The 17,454-nt window shown below is 33.0% G+C and overlaps 2 protein-coding genes across 2 annotated transcripts; one reads left to right on the forward strand and one right to left on the reverse strand.

Annotated features, from left to right (window-relative positions):
* Positions 1–2,959: 2,959 nt before the first annotated feature.
* LOC129810175 (histidine protein methyltransferase 1 homolog) lies at positions 2,960–4,035 on the forward strand. Its single transcript, XM_055860491.1, has 3 exons — positions 2,960–3,078; positions 3,145–3,545; positions 3,603–4,035. The coding sequence occupies exons 1-3, from the start codon at positions 3,027–3,029 to the stop codon at positions 3,984–3,986; spliced, it is 837 nt and encodes a 278-aa protein (XP_055716466.1). The 5' UTR covers positions 2,960–3,026; the 3' UTR covers positions 3,987–4,035.
* LOC129810171 (acetylcholine receptor subunit alpha-like 2) lies at positions 3,982–16,914 on the reverse strand. Its single transcript, XM_055860488.1, has 9 exons — positions 16,379–16,914; positions 11,551–11,595; positions 11,364–11,473; positions 11,108–11,288; positions 10,874–11,033; positions 10,402–10,805; positions 9,963–10,144; positions 4,660–4,861; positions 3,982–4,556 (listed from the first exon to the last, which is right to left on the reverse strand). Exons 1-9 carry the CDS (start codon positions 16,574–16,576, stop codon positions 4,362–4,364), a joined length of 1,677 nt encoding a protein of 558 aa, XP_055716463.1. The 5' UTR covers positions 16,577–16,914; the 3' UTR covers positions 3,982–4,361.
* Between the last annotated feature and the right edge of the window lie 540 nt (positions 16,915–17,454).

Consider the following 17,454-nt stretch of genomic DNA (forward strand, 5'->3'; position numbering starts at 1 on the left):
GGTCGTAGCTCTCAAATCAAAAGAGATCAATAAAAGAAGGCTATAAATTATCAATTAAGAGCGTAATGCCATGATTCATTGTTCGAATAATCGCTCGTACACGATAAAAACTTTTGTACACTGACCAAAATATTGGAACAAGTTTTCCTTGGAACAATTTTTTTTGGTATCAATTTGTATCTAGAGAAGATATTTGTTTCTTCCAAAAAGTTTTCTTTACAGTTTTGTTACGAAATTATAGTTACAATTTTGTTAGAGTTTTCTTTCGAAACTGTTTTGATACGGTGGAATGTTTACAAATTTTAGTTGATTTCGTTTTATACAAATTTCTTCCTGAAAGTTGGAATAGAATTTGTTACACTCAGTTGTTTTGTTCCCACTTTTATAATAATATTATTCCTACATCTGTAACATATTTGTTCCAAAAATTTTCGGTATCCGTAGACGAGGTAATTTTTGGAACGAAATTGTTACTCATATGGGGAATCTTTTTGTTCCCATTGTCGGGAACAAATTTGTGTAAAAGATTTCGTCTTACAGTTAAGGCCTATACTTCAGTCGAGATGAATTTCGGTGGCGAAAGTTCATAAGGAACATCAAATAAGAATAAACTTAAGAGTGTTTTATACAGACGCGTGCATAACGAAATCATAAGCGAGCTCTGGCAACAGGCAGTCTAAATGGTTGAATATTTGCTATTTTATATTTGGTTTTGTTTGATAAATTGTTGATGATCTCTAAAACTAAAACATAGGAGAGGGTGGGGTAGTTCGAGTATACATTATTTCCGAAAATATATTTGTCAAGCAATGAATTATCTACAAATTGTGTTGCTTGTTTTTAGATTGACGATACCCAAGAGCCCTAAGAGAAACTAACATGACATACAGTATCGGTATCGGCCAAAAGTTTCTTGACAAAGCTATGTTCGAAAAGTCAGGTGGAAAAACTAATAAAAAATACTTTTTATTTTTTTTGTTTCGCAATTGAGTTGCTTGTTATTCATGGATTTTATTTGTGTATTTAAAAAAATCATATAAAAAATAAATTCTTTTCCAAAAGTTGATAATTTTTCACCGGCCAAAAGTTTCTTTACAAGTTTGAAAAAGTGGCTCAGAAAGCTCAAACACGTGCAATCAAAATCTTATTATACACGTTATAATATCAAATTATGTTATTTAAGGGGCAAATGGTCGGTTTGCACAGTTCTAAAGTTTTCAGTGGTCAATATATTCATATAAAAGCGATTGTTGAAAATGAAAAGATTTTACCAGAATCCCTATGGCGACAGGGGTAGCCAAACATCTTGTTTATTTTTCCATATAAATCAACTTATTTTACAATTTTTTTTGCGGGATTGTTTACGAGATATTTTTTTCAGAGAATGAATGAATGGAAAAGTAATGCCACTTTCAAGTCTTATAACTCTCTACCCTGGCTCAATACATAGCTTGATTGTCTCTCAATGAGTTCAGTTAGAAACTGGGGAAGTACTAAACATTGTGCAATTACTGATTGTTTGTTTTCACTATTTGGACTATTTTATTCAGGAAAAAATAATCGTTATACTATCTTTAAATCCGTGTAGGTCTCGTTCTCTGAAATTTAACACTTAATAAATTTTTTTCACCAAACATATTTTTGTATTGTATTGTATTGTATTTATTCTTCATCTTGATTGTGACATTTCCAACCTCCCTTGCGACCATCGCCGTCTTAGCGTTGGTGATCAACCTCAAGAACCAAAACGATGGAAAAGCTCTATCACGGGTTGTATAAGCCAAAATAACATTATTTGTTTACAGATCTTTTATTAAAATCATTTGTAGGAAATTCTTAGTCTGAGATTAAAGAACCATTCCTTTTTCAAGTATTCTTGTGAAATGTGACGTTGATGTGACGGTTTAAAAGCATATAACCGTCCTATAAAAATGTTATAGAGTTATAAGAAAAAATATATCAATCAGGATTACAAGGACACCAAACGCATTGGTGAGTAAAAAGCGCAATTTTTGTGTTACTGGTAATTAAATTAGAACAAAGAGATTAATAGAATATTCATATTATTGAATTTTATAAAAAGTAACAATAGTTTTTTTATTTTTGAAAGATTTTACTTCGGGAAATTGAAATATATTTAAATTTTTATTGTTTTGATAAATCTTTTTTAATTACCAACGACTTTTATCTTCTGAGTTCATGTAATTGATTTTATGAACCAATTGTTTTCAGCAGTTTATGGAGTATTTTAGTTTTCAAGCGTATAAATATATTATCAATTATAAATGTGAAATATGCGACTCCAACTTTTTTTAAAAGTATATTCATTTTAAGTACCGTCCTCGGTACGGCCAAATTATAATGTGACCGTTGGATTCGCTCATTTAAAAATCTTAAATTTCCCACTGAGCGACGTTTTTTGCAGCCAACTTCATGCTGCTGGGAAATTTACAGTTTGTCACAAAAATGAAGAAGCAAAAGAATACACCAAATTCTCTTGCTTGAAAACTCTTAATTTCGTGACTAAAAATCAACTATTATTAGTTCTTGGACAATGTAGAATACATACTTGTCCTTTGTGACGAATTCTTCGTGAAAAGATTGCGGAATCTTTAAGACAGCAATGTGTTTGACGTCCTTTTTCTTGGAGCATATTTATACGAATGCCCCCAAGAGTCAACATTCAAATTTGTTAACTACGAGCCGATATATTATGAAATTCTCTTGAGTATTTATTGATGATGTATAATAACAACTTTTTATTCCTATTTCTTAGTAAGAAGAGACAGTCCATCGTACAAGGAGTATTCTGAATACTGGCGTTTCCTTCAGGTAAGAGGATAATACAAGACTTTTATCTTTTACGAAGTAGAGAAAATTTAACAGGCAACTATTTGAAATTTTCATCAACCCAGCTGTCCATTCAACAAACAAATAATTTCCCATCATTTGTATGAGGTCAGATAAGTGTTTATTTGTGAATTATTGGTGAAGCATTTGAGGTTAGTGAAAGATAAACAAGAAAAATGTTTCAATTTAATTTTACTGTTGAGAACACCCCTGATTCTGGAGAAACAGGTAATTAGTACTGGAAATATCTATTAATTGTGAAGTATCAAAAATTTCTCTGAGAATAATCCTTAGTTTCAGAGAAAGAGCCTAAAACTGAAGATAAACATGCAGAGCCGCATGTGTTAGCTTCTGAAGAAGTTGTTCCGGACTCTTCCTCCTTGGATGATGGCAGTGGTCAGGCTACGGCTTTTATCTCCAGGGATGTAGAAGTGTTTATGTTAGAGTCTGTGGGGTCAGAAAATGATCAGGCTGGAAGCTCTGATAAAGAAGCTTCCCATACAGATCTGATTCCCGGGGTATATGAAGGAGGTTTTAAGATCTGGGAATGCACTCAAGATTTAGCGGATTATATGATAGATAATTTGGGGGAGGAGTTAGAAGGAAAGGATGTTTTAGAAGTAGGATGTGGTGCTGGAGTCCTTGGGATAATTGCATTAAAACTTGGTGCTGCAAAATGTCATTTTCAGGACTATGTAATACAAACCGTAATAGTATTCTCTGGATGTTGCTATATTTGTCCTATTTTGTAGAACAAAGACGTCCTGCAGAAGTTTACCATACCAAATGTCCTGCTGAATGCCGAGGTAGATGAGAAAGTTTCCATTGACAAGTGCCAATTCTATTCCGGTGACTGGAAGAGCTACTCGGAAGTTACAGGGGATAGGATGTTCGATATCATTCTCACGTCAGAGACTATTTACAACCCGGAAAACAATCAAAAGTTAATTGATTTATTTATGAACAAATTGAGACAGGGCGGGAAAGTTCTCCTAGCTGCAAAAACGTACTATTTTGGCGTTGGGGGTGGATTGAGGCAGTTTGAAGGACTCCTTGGCAGAAAGATGAACAGCATGGTTGTGTGGAAGAATTGTAAGGGTATCAAGAGAGAAATAATAAAAATAGAGCATATCTAATTGCATAAAATTCATTCCGATTAATACAGAAGTTCAACTTGTTATCAAAGGTCGTTTTTTTTAAACATTCTCCTTCTTAAATTTTTGTTTCGGGGTAGGATCGTATTAGGAATAGGACAAAATATCCTAATTGAAGACGTCTTTTTGTTAAACAGTTAGTAAAATGAAAGTGGCACTGATTTGTTAATCATTTGGCAATAAGGTATGAATCACACTTGTTAAACTTGAGGAAGGTGTCTGTAAAATTACAATCTATCACTACAGTGTTAAGGGTTGTTGAATAAGTCTTGGATTTACTTTGATTATTTGTATTGGTAACTCGAATATTCTATTATTAAGGATAATATTTTTCTTCTTTGTTAAGCGTCCGAAGATTTATTTATCTTTAATGGTGAGATTGAAGAGTTTCTGTGCGATTATCGAATATTTCTTATCAATTGGCTCAGTTGTATCATAGAGAGCTGGTGCTTCGCACAGAATCACAAATGTACCCAAAATTGAGGCCATTGTGAAAATCCAGAGGAACAGTCGATCAAGCACCATTGCAATGAAACCCCAGTCTTGATCCTCCTATTAAAGATAAACGCACCAGGAGAAATTATTAGGGACAACAATAGGTTGCAATTGATTAATGGACCATGTCTCAGGAGCATGCCTTCTATTGTACACTCACCGCATTGAATTCGTCCTGACGCTGCATATGATGCTGAATGAACATCACATTGTGAATTGCCTTCTCCAGCTCAAATGGGTACTTTTTGTGATTCTCAACGTCACTCATCGAATCATCCAACCCAGACATCACCGATGGGAGTCCATTGTAGCCACCCAAGCTGCTCAAACCGCCCCCTAAAGCCTCCACCAAACCACTAAATCTGCAAATTCACAGAGAATTGAACATTTGTTAAGGTTTTCCCGTGAAAATTGATTTATGCAAAATGTTTTCTGTGTTAGTTGAGATTTGGTATCCCAATTGACAATGTAGTTTACTCGTGATAGAATAATCGCCGGTGGCAATATTACTCAAACCCTGGATCAATTGGACAGTATTTTGATAAAAAGGGGTGGCAAAGCATCTCATGCTTTACGAAATGCTCGGACTCGTGACTCAGTTGTTATAGAGGGTAAAATGGGGTAATTAGGAATCATGGCTAATTTAGAATTTTGAGATTTCCTAACAGAATTACAGTGGCGACAAGATAAATAGCACACCTTCAACGATTTTCCTGTTTTGATATTTTATGATACAATATAAATCTTTATGCCTGATCATGCTTTATTTTTTAGAAAATATAATGTCTATTGTAAATAAAAATGATAATTATTTAATATTTGTATCCGTTAAAACTTCCAGATAACCTGGTTTTTAGGATAGACGGTTAACCGGTTTTGGAAGGGTCTGAAACCGGTTAACCAGTTTAAAACCGGTTTTTGAGCAGTTTTTCATGACTTGAACTTTGAAGTAATATTTAACACATATACAGTGAGTGAAATTCAAATAGGGACGTACTTATAAGTGTGTGTTGTGGGTGGTCTGTAAGTCGGATCGACCTAATATTCTTTTGTATAATATAGGCCTATCCAACAAGGCTTTTTATGGCAGTTCGTTCGTGCGTGCACACCAGCCAAATATCAAATTTTTTGGTGATTTTTGAGCGAAATTCAAATAAGGACAATGCCAATTTTTTAAATAAAAGTGAAACAAATCAGATCAATGAGAATTATTTTAATATTGTGGACTTTATATCTTATTCTTCATGCCAATAAAATTTCTTATAGCCCTATTTAAGACCAATTCATGAAGAATTTCTTACCTAATAAGCATTACTAAGAGCATCAGGTCCTTCACTGTCACTACTGTATGATACTGCTTAACTCTTGCATTAATTTATATTGCAATGATGCCTCATGGATTTTCATTGAGATTTAGGAAGGCAGAAATTACTGAATAAACCAAAATCTGCAGTTTTTTACCTGGAACCACTTCATTAAAAGACTTTCTTCATGAATTTCCCTCATAATTCTGCTGTAAAATGGTATTACCACTAGTTTAGACTTCTGAAAATGGTACCAGTGCATCTTCAATTGGTATTCAACACTTTTGAGATATCATTCTATTGGTCACCCGACAGATTCATGTCTTTTTCTAAAGTGAAAAAGCCGCCCAAGTCATCACAGTTGCACAACCGAAGTTTTTGCTCTGTATGTTATATCAATAATATTTAAAGCAATTTCACTCATTCAGTTTAAACTTCTTTTGATCGGAAAAAAGTAAGTTTATTCCAATTTTTATCCATTGAGATATATTTTTCTGTAAATGGTAGACGAGCTTTAATATGACGTTTTAGTCATTTTATGTAAATACACGAAACCGTTGAATCACCACTAAAATTATATCTGAAAAGTGTTGAATATATTACTTGAAGATACACCGGTGGCATTTTCCGAAGTTTAAACTAGTGGTAATATCAAATTCCAGCAGAATAATGCGGGAATTCACGAAGAAAGTCTTGTAATGAAATGGTTTCAGGACAAAAAACTACACATTTTGTATTAGTCAGATGATTTACCTAGCCCAAATCATATTGAAAATCTGTAAGGCATCATTGCAAGATAATTTAACGCAGAAGTTAAGTAGTATCCGACCGTGGGGAACGTAGATGAACTCCAGAACGCTATCAGTAGCGCATGGCGCTAATTAAGCAAGAAACTCTTCATGAATTGGTCTTAAGTGTAGCTAAAAGACCTTATTTCTAGCATAAAGAATAAGATATAAAGTCCACAATATTAAAATAATTCTCATTGATCTGATTTGTTTTACTTTTATTTAAAAAATCGGGATCGTCCCTATTTGAATTTCGCTCAAAAATCACCTAAAAATTTGATATTTGGCTGGTGTGCACGCACGAACGAACTACCATAAAAAGCCTTGTTGGATAGGCCTATATTATACAAAAGAATATTAGGTCGATCTTCTCAATAATGAACTGGCGCAAATGATTTTAAAGAGGTGTCTCCGGTGATTGCCAGTGAAAAGTTAGTCACCCTAAGATTAAAACACTTTTTTGGTTTTTCCAAAGCTTTCGATCCTGATGTGGATCTTCTTCAGTGGCTGGAAGGGCATTAAAATTAAAATTCTTTAAAATTAGGTCGATCCGACTTACAGACCACCCACAACACACACTTATAAGTACGTCCCTATTTGAATTTCGCTCACTGTATTCTTTTTTTCAATTAGTTTAGAACTTATTTAGTTTATTGCAGAGGTGTGCAAAAACCGTTGAAACCGAATTAACGTCAACGTTATAGTAGCGTTTTGACCATTGACGTACATGTTTCATTTGACGTTTATTCGGTTTCAACGGTTCTTGCACGCCTCTGGTTTATTGCATCATTTTCTATTTAAAATAGTTCAGGAAATTTCAGAGTGCAGGAAAATCACTGGGAGTTTTTCCAATAATATTTCACCGTGGAAAAGTTAGTGCAATGTAGCCTTCCGTAAGACTAACAATTTTTTCATACAATTTTCTTTTCAGAATAAATTGTTTAAAAACGTTATTATTTTTGACAATCTTTAATTAGGAAATACTTAAAAATTTTATTATAGATTTCGGAAAATGAAAAAAAAGAGAGTTTTATAGAGAATGTTTTAACGAACAAATTGAAAGAGTTTTCCTCTGTATTTTTAAAATCCTATGACTAGATAAATCTTGTTAAACTTAAGTTCAAAAAATTTGAATTGTGGAAGAAAAATTATATATTTGCAAAAACATTATATTAAAAAAAATGAATATTGGAAGGATAGTAGCAAGACTTTTTGCTACCAATAATATTCGCTATAAAGTTTAATAAAATAAAAAGTTTAATAAAAGTTTAAATCTAGTTAAATTATTGTCAAAATCATTCTGTTTTCAAAAAAAATCCAGATTTTTCGATCGGGAATGGGTTCTAAATAAAATCAATTTTTTTTAGATCATTCTCTATAGAAAACATACCGTTGCATCATTTTTGTTATTATATATCATGAAAATCATGATTATAATTTACACAAAAATCACAAATAATTTCATAGAAAAATTCCAGAGGCATTTTGAAAAAAAAAAGAAATAAAATAAAAGCAAACATCTGTTGTTTTTTATTTCATTGGTTGAGAAACTAATAAATACCAGATTTTGATAGAAATTTTACAAGCATCTTGTTTAACCATCTTAATGGATTTTTTGTCTAATAAGATTATGCAGTTAAAGGATAGCAAGATTTAATAAAAGTCTTTATGATGACAGGGAGAGGTAAACATCTTGTTACTTTTCCACATAAAACAATATTTTACAAGATTGTACTAAATCGTTTACAAATATTTTCTCAGTATACAATTGATTTTTTAGTCTTCTAAATATTTAATTAAGATTTAATATGAAATATTTTCAAGTGAAGAAGTCCTGAAATAATACCCGAGAACCTTTAAGCAAATAATTCTTTTCAATAATGGAAGAAACGTACAGGAAACTCATTACTACTATCCTTCATATTATTAACATACTACCATACACTTAGAATCATATTGCACTTCAGGTTTCCTTCTAAAGTCATGGAAATATTTTGCAGTGTATCTTGATTTTCAAGAGATAAACATAAGCTTAAGAGAAATATTAAAATATTTATAAAGAGACGGTTTCAAATCGGTTTCATATTTAAAAACCGGTTTTGAAACTTTCCCCAAAATAGGGCGGTTAACCGGTTTTTCGAAACCGATAACTTTTTTTCATCATAACCTTAACACTTTTTAGGTGTAAAAATATATCAACATTTTTTAATGTTAATTTTACACCTTTTTAGGGGTAAAATTAACATGAAAAAGTGTAACTTTAACCCCTAATACACCTAAAAAGCATAATATTTACACCGATTTCGGATCAATAATGCAGGGTAAAATTAACATTTCCGGAATGTTATTTTAACTTTTTCGGATTTCTCTCAGTGAGGAGCTTCATATAGCCCCTTTAATGACCATTCGGTACTCACACTGAGAGAAATCCGAAAAAGTTGATAACATTCCGGAAATGTTAATTTTACCCTGCAGTATTGATCCGAAATCGGTGTAATATGCTTTTTAGGTGTATTATGGATGAAAGTTACCCTTTTTCATGTTAATTTTACCCTTAAAAAGGTGTAAAATTAACATTAAAAAATGTTGATGTATTTTTACACCTATAAAGTGTTAAAGTTATGAGGAAGAAAAAGTTAATCGCATCTCCGTTTCTTCTCAGTGCACTGGCCTTTAATGTTGTCATGTTCCCGAATTTATTTGTCGTCTTGAAAAAGATTCAAGTGAGTGAAACTGCCCTATCCTCCCCTAAAAAGTAAAATTAATTCATTTCAGATATTCATATTGCAATTTTGTTTATTAATGATGGAAAATGTAGTTTTATTTTCCTCTCAATTAAAGTGTGTCAACATTAGTAAATATTATTGTCATAAAACAAACTTATAGTTGAATTCAATTTTTCACGTAAAATGTCTGTTGCAAATGCTCATTTATCGCCTTGAAAACTCTTGTATTAAATGCAATAGAAAGCACTGGTGGAAAATGAATTCACGAGATAATAAAAGTAATTAATAAAGCTTGCTGTTTAATTTTAATTTTACTATTGTATGCGGTTGTGGAAAGTGCATTAAACCCCCGTGAAATGCATTTAATTCACAGTGAAAATCTCTCTTATCTCTATGAACTGTGGAAAGAATAAATAGTGCTAGCACAACATGCCACAGAGGAACTAGGCTTTCCTGTAAGGATTTCTAGATATTATCCAACAATTTGACCCATTGAGTGCATCTGTATATCACAATTTGTAAATTATTGAAGCGAAAATGCTTAAACAAATTTGATTTATCTTTTGGTAAGGAAGGAGGTTGCGGAAATGTAGGGGATATTCTGCGATTAGGATGTTTTGGTTGGGTACTATAAATTTAAATTACCTGTTGGTTGCTGTTGTGGTGTGTAGACCATTGCATCCACCAGTCCTTCCTTGCATGTGACGAATGGAATCTGGACTGGAACCGCCAGAATTGCATTGGATTTGCGCTTGAGCAACTAATGCAGCACCAAACTTTGATTTCTTCAGATTCTTTCCATAGTTGATTTTACGAGCTGCCAAATCCTTAAATGGAATTGAGAGGTATATAGGTGTTAGGTGGTTAATTTACGAAGCTATAAGGGACAGTGGGGGCAGTTTCGCACAGGGGTTTATTTAAAGTGTGTTCAATTTGAATAGAATTTTGTTGGTCTAACTTCGGATTTGGGTATATTTATGTCTATTTGGGCTGTATATGTACCTTGGTTATATCTAGTTTTACTTAAGTCGTGCTTACGTAACAGTGCCCCACCTTTCTTTAAAGGAGCGGTAGAGAGACTTACCCTGAGAAGATCTTTCGGTACGCGCATTAGAAGTAACTTTGGAAGACGCTTGATGAAGAAACTCCGGACCCAAGGAGCCATTTTGTGAGTGCTAGGCTTGCGATAGTGAATATTGAGGATGATGATTGTTATTACAACACTTAGGCCGACCAGTAACATAGTAAATAGGAGATATTTTCCAAGCAATGGAAGAGCTAGTGAAGTACTTGGAATGATTTCCGATATCAAAAGGAAGAACATTGTCTGTGACAGGAGAATACTGATGCAGAGGGCAATCTTTTCGCCAGAATCTGCTGGAAGATAGAATACCAGGACACTGAGATATGAAATCCCAACGCAGGGTATAATCAGATTGACGGTGTAAAACAGAGTCTTTCGACGGAGTGTAATGTTGAAGAAGATATCTGCAAAGTACCAAGATTTATTGGTCAAGGAAATAGGAGGTGAATCAACATTAAAAAAGTTTTAGTACCAGGATAGGGCTCTGAGCAGCAAGGATAGTACTCTTCGTGCCTTTCAGCCGGAACTCCCAGAATGTCCCATTCGACACTAGGATAGAATTCTCGTAATTCAATTCCAATTTCCACTTTATTGCCTTTGTCCTTCTTCTGATCCTTATGCTTCAAATCAATCTGCAATAAAACAATATATCGTATTCGATGTACTTCTCAATTTAATTCCCCACAATGATTCCATTTATTGTCACCTGAAATCCATCATATGTCCATGAGCCAAATTTCATGAAGCACGTCTGTTGGTCAAATGGAAAATAGCGAACGTCGATTTCACACGATGATTTAAAAATAGCCGGTGGTGTCCAAACCACCTTTCCTGTGTAATGAAGAATTGCTTTAGTCATCGTTGTAACAACATATTCTCCGTCGGCACTGAAAATAAAAGATTTCTCATTAAACACTTTATAATATAATGTTTTTTTTTCACAAAAGAACTCCATCACTTACTTATTGTAGAGTACGATGTCAGGAAGCCAGATGTGTTCTGAGGGAACGTACAATTCAGTTACTCCACCATATTCAGCTGGATCCCATATAAATTTGTAATCTTGCCACTCCTGATGAGAGACGTTAATGAGAATTATGTAAATTAATAACTTGGCCTCTTAACATTCTGCTTCTGCATGGTACTCACATGCTCCAACCACACGTTTGTCGTTAGAATTTGATCTTTCAGATTCTACAAAGATGACGAGAAAAAGTTATTCTAACAATTTAATCACTTTGGCTAAAACATTATTGCTTTAAGGAAAGTGTTACAGGAAATTATGAAAGTTTTCTTTTTAATAAAATGGCACTGTAAGGGGTTTATCTTCTTCGCGAAAGTTTAAACTCTAAAGTGAAAATATTAATTTTGGAATTTCATGCACCTTATGCTTTAATTAAGTACGATAACGGAAAGCTTTGAAGCTTCGCATATTACCATAGCTCAGACTCATTAAAGGAATATGAGAAAAATATGAAGTGTGCGAAGCCAGAGTATGTACGAAGCTTGAAAGCCTTCCCCTATTCACAATAGAAAAGCTAAAGGCTGACTCTTTGTCTGTGATTTGGATCTTTTATTTTAGAATTTCAAATTTATTCAACACTTTAAGCTAAGAAGCATCCTGCTTTAAAATCATTAAGTTTAAATAAATGTTTTAAATCCGGTACCTAGAACTTTTAATTTAAATATTTAAATTCCAGATGAACTTAGGAATACGAGAGAAATAAAGAGGACTTCAACGTAGAACTGCACATTTAATTTTAACTATAAATGTTTGAATTAAATATTTAATCAAGAGGCAGTATTATGATCTGAAGTAGTATACAGATACTCAAGATTTTTCATACAAATTGTGGAAAGGCATTTTAACTGATTTGGAGCAGTATTCTGGTTAAATTGGTCAGTTAAATAATAAATTTGTTCACTAAGAAAATTAAACTGACCACGTTAATAATTAAAAATTATCAATAGAAATTCAATTTGTTGAGTAATGGTTCTGGCACACCTTTCAGATCAGAAAAATTTCGTTTAATCGAAATTCACATATCTTTCTCTCTCAAACGTTTTTTATATGTTTTTCCCACTCTATTGGCCTCTTCTCCTTCATTTAAACATCAGACCAATTTGAATTTAGTTCAATCTATTTTTGAGCGTGAAAGAATGAGACAGGCATACGCGAAACGTGTGAGAAAGAAAGTGATGTGAATTTTGATTTCATGAAATTTTCTTTATATTAAAGATATGCCGGAGCCAGAAAAATCGATTTTGGTTAGTAGAATAAATGGATTGCGGCCAATAAGAAGAATATTGTTGGTCAGGGCTCCGACACACATTTTAAACCAAGAAATTTTCATGAAATCAAAATTCACATTCTCATTCTTTCACGCTCAAAATTAGATTGAATTAACTTTAAATTGTTCTGATATTTAAGTGAAGAAGAAAAGTCTGTAAGAGTGGAATAACATATCCAAAACATTTGAGAAAGATGTGTGAATTTCGATTACATGGAATTTTTCTGATCTAAAAGGTGTGCCGGAGTCGTTAGTAACAAAAATAAAATTTGTCCAAACAAAAACTTAAATTATTCCATTATTCATTCAAAATGACCAGTAGGAATTCAATTTGATTAGTAATGGCTATGGCACTCCTTTTAGATAAGCAAAATTTCATAAAGTCGAAATTCAAATCTATTTCTTACATGCTTTTTATATGACTATCTCATTCTTTCGTATTCTTCTTCTTTTAAACACCATTCCAAATTTCATGAAATTTTTTTTCCAATATTTCTTTTTGTATTCATTTAATTGTTCTTTTTTCATTCGAACTTAATATATCTACTTAGGTTATTTCTCCCATGTTTCAATTTTGTACTGTTCTATTTTAAAATTACTTTTAAGAAGAGCTGTTTAAAGTTGGAGAATTAAAAAAAAATACATTTGATAAATTAAAGATCTTGCTAATGACTCCGGTACACCATTTAGATTAAGGAAATTTTAATGAAATCAAAATTCACATTTATTATTTTCTCAAACATTTGGCATATGTATATCTCATTCTTTCGAGCTCCAAATTCGGTTGAGCTAAATTTGATTTGTTAGGATGTTTAAAAGAAGAAGAAGAGTGAGAAAGAGTGAGATAGACTTGATGCAAGAGATCTGAGAAAGAAAGGGATGCGAATTTCGATTTCAAGAAATTTTTCTGGTCCAAAAGGTGTACTGTAGTCATGAATTTGGAATTTATGACTACAGTACACCTTAAAACTTGCTTAAAGAAATCAAATATTTAAATCAGTTTGTTCGAAAATCGGCATTATCCGAAATTTTAAATTATTTCCTCAGTCTGAGTAAAGTCTATTTGTAATAGAATGTAATCAAACAGACGATTTAAATACTTCCAAAATTATTGTGTTTAGATTTCTTTTGGAAATACACATTAGTGTACCAAATGTAGTATGACTCCAATAGTGTCATTGTGCATAATTATCATATTTATCAGTTTCCTAAGTTTTATTGGTTTTATTACTTGTTGTGGTTAGTGTTTCACTCGTTAAAATTGTCTCAAGCTATTAGTTAACAAAAGTAGTTTGAGAATTTATCATTTAACTCGGAATTTGCATATTTTAACGAGGATACTTAAAACTGTTATGGGTTGACAGTTGACATTAATGGAGTTGTAGGGAAAAGCGCGCTACCTTCGGACGACTCAAGCTTCGACCAATTTTTTTTTCAAAGTGTTTTAAATTAATTTGACTCATTATAATATTATATTTTGATAGCTAGTCCAATGCCTCAAATTTGCCGAAATGCTGTAGGTGATATCCATTAAGAACACAGAAAAAATGTGTTATCCGAAGCTTGAGTCATCCGAAGGTAGCGCGCTTTACCCTACTGTGTAGGTAAAAATGGATAAGAGTAAGTAAGTGGAAATATATTTCTATAAAAAGAAATTTAAAAAAGCCCCAATAATGTTTAGAAGTTGTATTAAATGCAGTGTATTAAACTTGATGCGCTTGTGTAACTATGTGAAAAATAATAAGGGAAATGAAAGAACGTAAAAACGTTAAATAGGTAGAGTAACTTAATTTAGAACATGATCCCAATGGAAATTCATCACAACTTCATTTTGGAACACCTGTTTTTCTTTACCAAACACAGTAGAGAAGACTGGGGCAGAATTAGTCAGGGGTAGAATTAGACAGGTCGGGTATTACAATTTTTATTACAAAGAGTATTGTCTAAGCTACTATTAATTCAGAGTAATAAACTCCTTCCTTATTCATAGAAATATTTATCAGTCTGACTCAGTTACGTTTTTTTTTTTCAATTTCAGGCAAAGAAAAATTTCATTTGGTGGCCAATGCTGCCCCACTATTCCTTATTGATTTTTTTATTTTATTAGACGAGGGTCCGAAAATAAAAATTTCTGAAAACAAAAATTTTTAGTACAAAAAGGTAATCATTTAGGAGTTGTACTGTACATTTTTGAACAACCTAAAGGAGAGCCCGGGGCAGATAAACCAGAAAATAAAATTTTTCTTTGCTTGTAATTTATGAAAAACATGTTTGAATCCGACTGAAAAAGTACAGCATCGACCTAAAGTTTTTTTTACAAAGTTATGTTCGAGAAATCAGATGGGAAAAATGATAGAAATTTTTTTTTGCAAATTTTTATTTTTGCAAATTAGTTGTTTATAAATTATAGATGTTATGTTATTTATGTATTAAAAAAAAATCAAGTAGGGTAAAGTGCCTATGCTTTGCACGGTCCCAAGCTTCATAATGACTAATTTTTTCCTATGTTTCTGAATAACTGTGACTCTGCAATATATTTTAAAAGCTGGACATATTCCTCTAGTTTTTAGAATTTGGATGCGTTGAGTCACATTTATTGAAAAGCATATGAAACAAGAAATATTGCGTACTACGGCCGGCTAGACCTGAAATTGCCGGCTTATGATTTTCGGCATCAATGATTCGATCTCCCGGCAACGCTGAGGGGAGATTCAGGGTTTCGACTCAAAGGGTTGAAAACGCATTATAGGCATCTCTGATAGAGACTCTACGATGTCTTCTCAAAAATTCAGAATAAAAAAAACATATCTTTGTCAAGAAACTTTTGGCCGATACTGTATCTCAATGAATAGGGGAAGAGAGAAGAGTGCATTACTCTGAAAAAATTAAGAATTGAAAAGGAATTCATCTGCATGAATCTACCCTCTCTGCCCTATCATAATCTTAATCTGCGATTTTTTTCGTTCGAAAATCAATTCATATTGACAAGTTTTAATGAGAAATGTTCCAATTTGGATCAGGTTCTGAATTAGGTTACACTACCTCAATCCTATATCAATAACTGAATTGGAATTGCACTTTAATTTTTGTATTATGCTTTCGATTTTATAAAATAAAAAAGTGAATTTAATCTCTCTTCTGTAGTTAAGGGTAAGGGCTACCCATTGTAACTTGTAAATGTTTTGTGAATAATTTATGACTCTTGAAAACCGTTTAAAAGTCGCGGTTTTTCGCTTTTTCAACATTTTTCACATTTTTTCCCACGAATGGTCCCTTAACTCGATCCACCCATAAAATACATAAATATATACTGTATGCGCGTATTTTAAATAACTTGGGGACTTTTATCAGCTATATATCGTTCACAAACTCTCTTGGTTTCTCTCTCGCTCTAGCTCTCTGGTGCCTTTTTTGGGTGGATCCTGACGGAAGTAGCTCACAAAGGCCAGAGGAGAAGGAAGTGATTTCCAAATTTACTTCTCTCTATCAATTACTCTTTTGATGCAATCTCTCTTAGCATTTGGATAAAATGTTATATTGACATCGTGCATGTAATAGGAAAAGTTTCTTTACAGATTGCAAGTCACCGTGTTTTACTTTCAGGCGGGGGAGATTTATGGGATACGAGGGAGTTTGGAAACTTGAGGATTTGACTGAGATAAAATGTGGGCGTTTTATTAACTTACCAAGTCAATGAGCTGTGACAATCTTAGACCTAGTTTAACCAGAACGGTGTCATTATTGTTGCTCACGGGTCTTATTAATCTGTTGTAGTTACTGAGTAGGTCATCGTACAATCTTTTAGCATCGGGATTAGCACTAGTTAAACTGAATAGCTGATAAATTAGGCATAGTAGCAAAATTTGTGCAAGCGGTCTTAGCATTATCTTTTACTGTATTTTTGTTTTCTTAAAGTGAATATTGTTAAATGGACTTTGGGATCACTTTATCATAATTTTTGAGCACTTATCGTGTACTATTCGATTGATTGAATCATTGTGGATGAGCTTGAGCAGAGTTGGGAGACCGTTTTTAGTAGGATTCAATCACTGCCTTTCATGGTGAACTAATGGAAGTAATGGACTTTGGAGGATACACCCAAATTTAAGTGATATAGCACGTGTGTAAAATAATGGAAATAACTAGAGAAATAGATTATTTGACGTTGGTAAGAAAGCTTTTACGAACTGTCTGTCTTTGCACTATTTTACCAGTGAAGAGCGCATCCGTGAGTTGGATTTTTGCAAGGTATCCTATTTCCTATTCAGTCAGTAGCACAGAGGTATCCCTTTGACATGGATATAGGGTAGTCTCTCTTCAGCAATTCTACTTATATACCCATCCACCGATCGATGGAAAAAGCGCATGACCATTGATTCTCACTGGGGAAGTTGTAAAAAGCTCTTCTGCCTAGGCTTTCAGCATTTCAACTCAATCTGTTTGCAGATGGTATCTGATTATTTTCAAATGATATGTTAAAAAAATCATATGAATTTTCTGCAATGTCCTATTTTTGTTCGCTAAATCAAAAAACTGAGGGCGGGGGGAAATCAAATTTGCATCAAAAATTCTGATAGTCATCTCTAATTTATTGACAACAATGCAATTTTAATAAAACTGAAAATCCCATGAGGGGTTCAATGGCAAAATAGTCATCTCCACAATAATGAACCCTTAACACACCCTTTTCAACATGTAATATCTATAGGGGGGCCTTTTTTTTCTATGCCAAGGGTATTACAGAGGTTCAAAAAAGGAGTTT

This window comes from Phlebotomus papatasi, chromosome 1 (genome assembly GCF_024763615.1).
Source record: "Phlebotomus papatasi isolate M1 chromosome 1, Ppap_2.1, whole genome shotgun sequence".
NCBI classification, from domain to species: domain Eukaryota; kingdom Metazoa; phylum Arthropoda; class Insecta; order Diptera; family Psychodidae; genus Phlebotomus; species Phlebotomus papatasi.

Bases quoted from the DNA above. Each gene is read 5' to 3' on its own strand.
- LOC129810175 (XM_055860491.1), top strand. From the start codon at position 3,027: ATGTTTCAATTTAATTTTACTGTTGAGAACACCCCTGATTCTGGAGAA. The intron at 3,079-3,144 runs GTAATTAGTACT...AATAATCCTTAG, and splicing joins CCCTGATTCTGGAGAAACAG to TTTCAGAGAAAGAGCCTAAA. The intron at 3,546-3,602 runs GTAATACAAACC...CCTATTTTGTAG, and splicing joins AATGTCATTTTCAGGACTAT to AACAAAGACGTCCTGCAGAA.
- LOC129810171 (XM_055860488.1), bottom strand. From the start codon at position 16,576: ATGCTAAGACCGCTTGCACAAATTTTGCTACTATGCCTAATTTATCAG. The intron at 11,289-11,363 runs GTAAGTGATGGA...TTTTATTTTCAG, and splicing joins GACATCGTACTCTACAATAA to TGCCGACGGAGAATATGTTG. The intron at 11,034-11,107 runs GTGACAATAAAT...GTTTTATTGCAG, and splicing joins GGACATATGATGGATTTCAG to ATTGATTTGAAGCATAAGGA.